This window comes from Acanthisitta chloris, unplaced genomic scaffold, assembly GCF_000695815.1.
Source record: "Acanthisitta chloris isolate BGI_N310 unplaced genomic scaffold, ASM69581v1 scaffold37315, whole genome shotgun sequence".
NCBI lineage: Eukaryota > Metazoa > Chordata > Aves > Passeriformes > Acanthisittidae > Acanthisitta > Acanthisitta chloris.
Genome location: NW_008675103.1, coordinates 16,864 through 19,338, shown reverse-complemented (window position 1 = coordinate 19,338; position 2,475 = coordinate 16,864). Strand labels below are relative to the sequence as shown.

Genomic DNA, 2,475 nt, shown 5'->3' with positions numbered 1-2,475 from the left:
TGGCTGAGCCTTGAGCAACCTGCTCTGGTGGGAGGTGTCCCTGCCCAGGGCAGGGGTTGGGGCTGGGTGAGCTCTAAGCTCCATTCCAACCCCAAACACTCTATGGTTCTATGTATCAGACTCAAAGCAGATGACTACATTGCCTATGAAACAGTTAACAGAAGTGCACTGCTCAGGAATCACTACCATGACACCTTCTTCAAGGTGCTCTCCCACTGCTCCTCTTCTCCCAGACCTCCCACTTATCTGTGTAGGAAGTTACACATCACATCCCTTCCGTGAGCTAAGTGATTATTACTGCAGCCTACAGGTGCCTGGAGCTATGATACTGAATAACTAGTTAAGCATTTTGAGAGCTCACAACACCCATGTGCATCTGTCTCCTACGAGATCTGAAAGTTGCACAGACTTGAGAAGCTTCAGCAATAATAGAAGGGACAGGAAAAGAGATTTTCTGGGAAATTGAAGTGATGTCAGCTGTGGATTTCATGCTCTGGGCTGGCCCCAAAGCAGCATATACAAAGAAAACTAAGCCAGTGTCACACTTGGCAATGCAAGGCAAAAATAACACTGATTGACCTCAAATAAACCCTAAGGCTTGTTAATCTACTTATTAATGTTCTTACTTTTTTATTATTTAAGACTGAAGGTACTCACCCTGAACCCTCAAAGGAAGAGAACACAGGGCATGTAGACAAGGGTGACTTGCTGCCCAGCCACAAAAACCTAAAGCCAGAGGTGACAGCACCAGGTTCTGTGCACAGAGATGAGCCTCAGACCATTAGGAAACAAGGAAGAACTGGTAGTGAGCATCATGTGAAAAATAGCCTCAAAAGCATCAATTTCCTTGCACTGCACAACAAAGTAGGTTTGTCCTCTGATAACCAGGACAGTGCCTCTGGAAGCAGTGGCAGAGAACAGCCCAGCTCTGAGCATGGCCAGCTGAGGAGGCATGAGGAGCATGGCAACAAGGCCAACCCACATCTTCCAGGCAGTGCAGAGCATCCAGGGGAAGGGCTTGGGCACAGCATGTGGAAATACAACAAAAATGCAGTTGGCCTCTCTGAAAAAAACAGTGAAAGGGATGAAGGAGAAAGCGTGGAAGAGGAGAATGAGGAATGGGGTGAAGAAACTGATTACAGAGAGGAAAAGCACAAAGGTCACCAGACAAGTGGAGGTGACCGATACAAAAGAGAGAGAGATGAAGACATCATGCAATCTGATGAAGCCCTGAGAGATTCCAGCCAGCCAGTCCAGCCAGCCAAGAGACACAGTGAGAAACTGGACTCAGAGGAAGAAGAGAACAGCCACAAGAAGCCCCACAAAGAAGAAATCCCCCTCTCTGAAAAACCTCATAACAAAGATCAGGGTGCCAAACAGCAAAGTCAGGAGAGGAAAGACAACATTCAAGTGAACTATCAGAGTGGTCATGACACGGTGGTGAAAGGACAAGGTGCAGCAGACAGTAGTGATGATGATGACGGTCATGACAGTGGTGATACTGATGGTGAGGAGTATCTTGGCAACACCTGGAAAGAAGCAGCCTATGAAGAAGAGGAGAGAATCCAGAGCAATGACCAGGAGAGCACCAGTGCTGAGCCAGAAGGGGAAGGACCCACTGAAGACGATGCTGTAGTTCACAGAGAGACTGAGAATCACCAAGATGTCAAGATTAAAGATCTTATTCACTCTGAACAAGATGATCACAATCATGGGCCACCTAATTCTGACAGCAAGCAACAGCTAAAAACAAGTAGCTCTGCTCAGAGCATGAATTTAATGGGAAATGAAGACAAGGTAAACTATCTTTAAAGTAAAATTGGAATGTTACAAAAAGGGGGAGGGGGACCAGTTCTGAGTTTAAATTCCTGATGACTGGGAGGACATTTTGAAGAAAAACACGTGTAATAATTCACTCATATGCAGAAGTCTCATCTCCCCTTTTATTCCCTATCCATCTGGTTCATGCTGTGCCACTGGCCATGGAGCATGGAGATGGATTGTACCAGAAAGGAGTGAACACAATTGATGTAGGAGCTCCAGCCCCAGTGGGTGTGCAATGAGACCTACAAATCAATAGGGATACAGATCCAAACCCTGGAGCACAGTCTTAGACAGCCTGTTCACTCCTGTCTCACAGAGATTTTAAACACTGCTGTACCAAAGTGCATAGCTTGGAAAGGCAGGTCTAGAGTCCCCAGAAATAGAAACTCGGCCCTTACTGAGCTCTTGTTTCTCTCTCCTCACCTCCTACTTGTGTTTCCCCAAATAGCAAGAGCACTTTAATACTACCACAGGTTTTCTGCTCTTCTCACATTTTGTATAGCAACCTCCCTCTGCTGCAAGCAGAGAAACTGTGCCTCAGTCAGCTCTACATTTGGACCTGAAAACATTTTGTCCAAGGATTTCTTTCTTCCCCAAGATTTACCACAACTTCTTCTGCCTCTGTGATTGTACAGGTTAAGACTACAGGCA

At 46.1% G+C, this 2,475-nt stretch overlaps 1 protein-coding gene across 1 annotated transcript in view; it reads left to right on the top strand.

The window, feature by feature from the left end:
- Window positions 1-642: 642 nt before the first annotated feature.
- SPARCL1 (SPARC-like 1 (hevin)) overlaps window positions 643-2,475 on the top strand; it is a gene marked incomplete at its 5' end in the record, with an annotated part of 9,677 nt that continues 7,844 nt past the window's right edge. Inside the window, 2 exons of the mRNA XM_009075561.1 lie at window positions 643-1,797; window positions 2,423-2,453. Of these exons, the coding sequence (XP_009073809.1) occupies window positions 643-1,797; window positions 2,423-2,453 (1,186 nt within the window). The remainder of the gene's footprint in view (window positions 1,798-2,422; window positions 2,454-2,475) is intronic.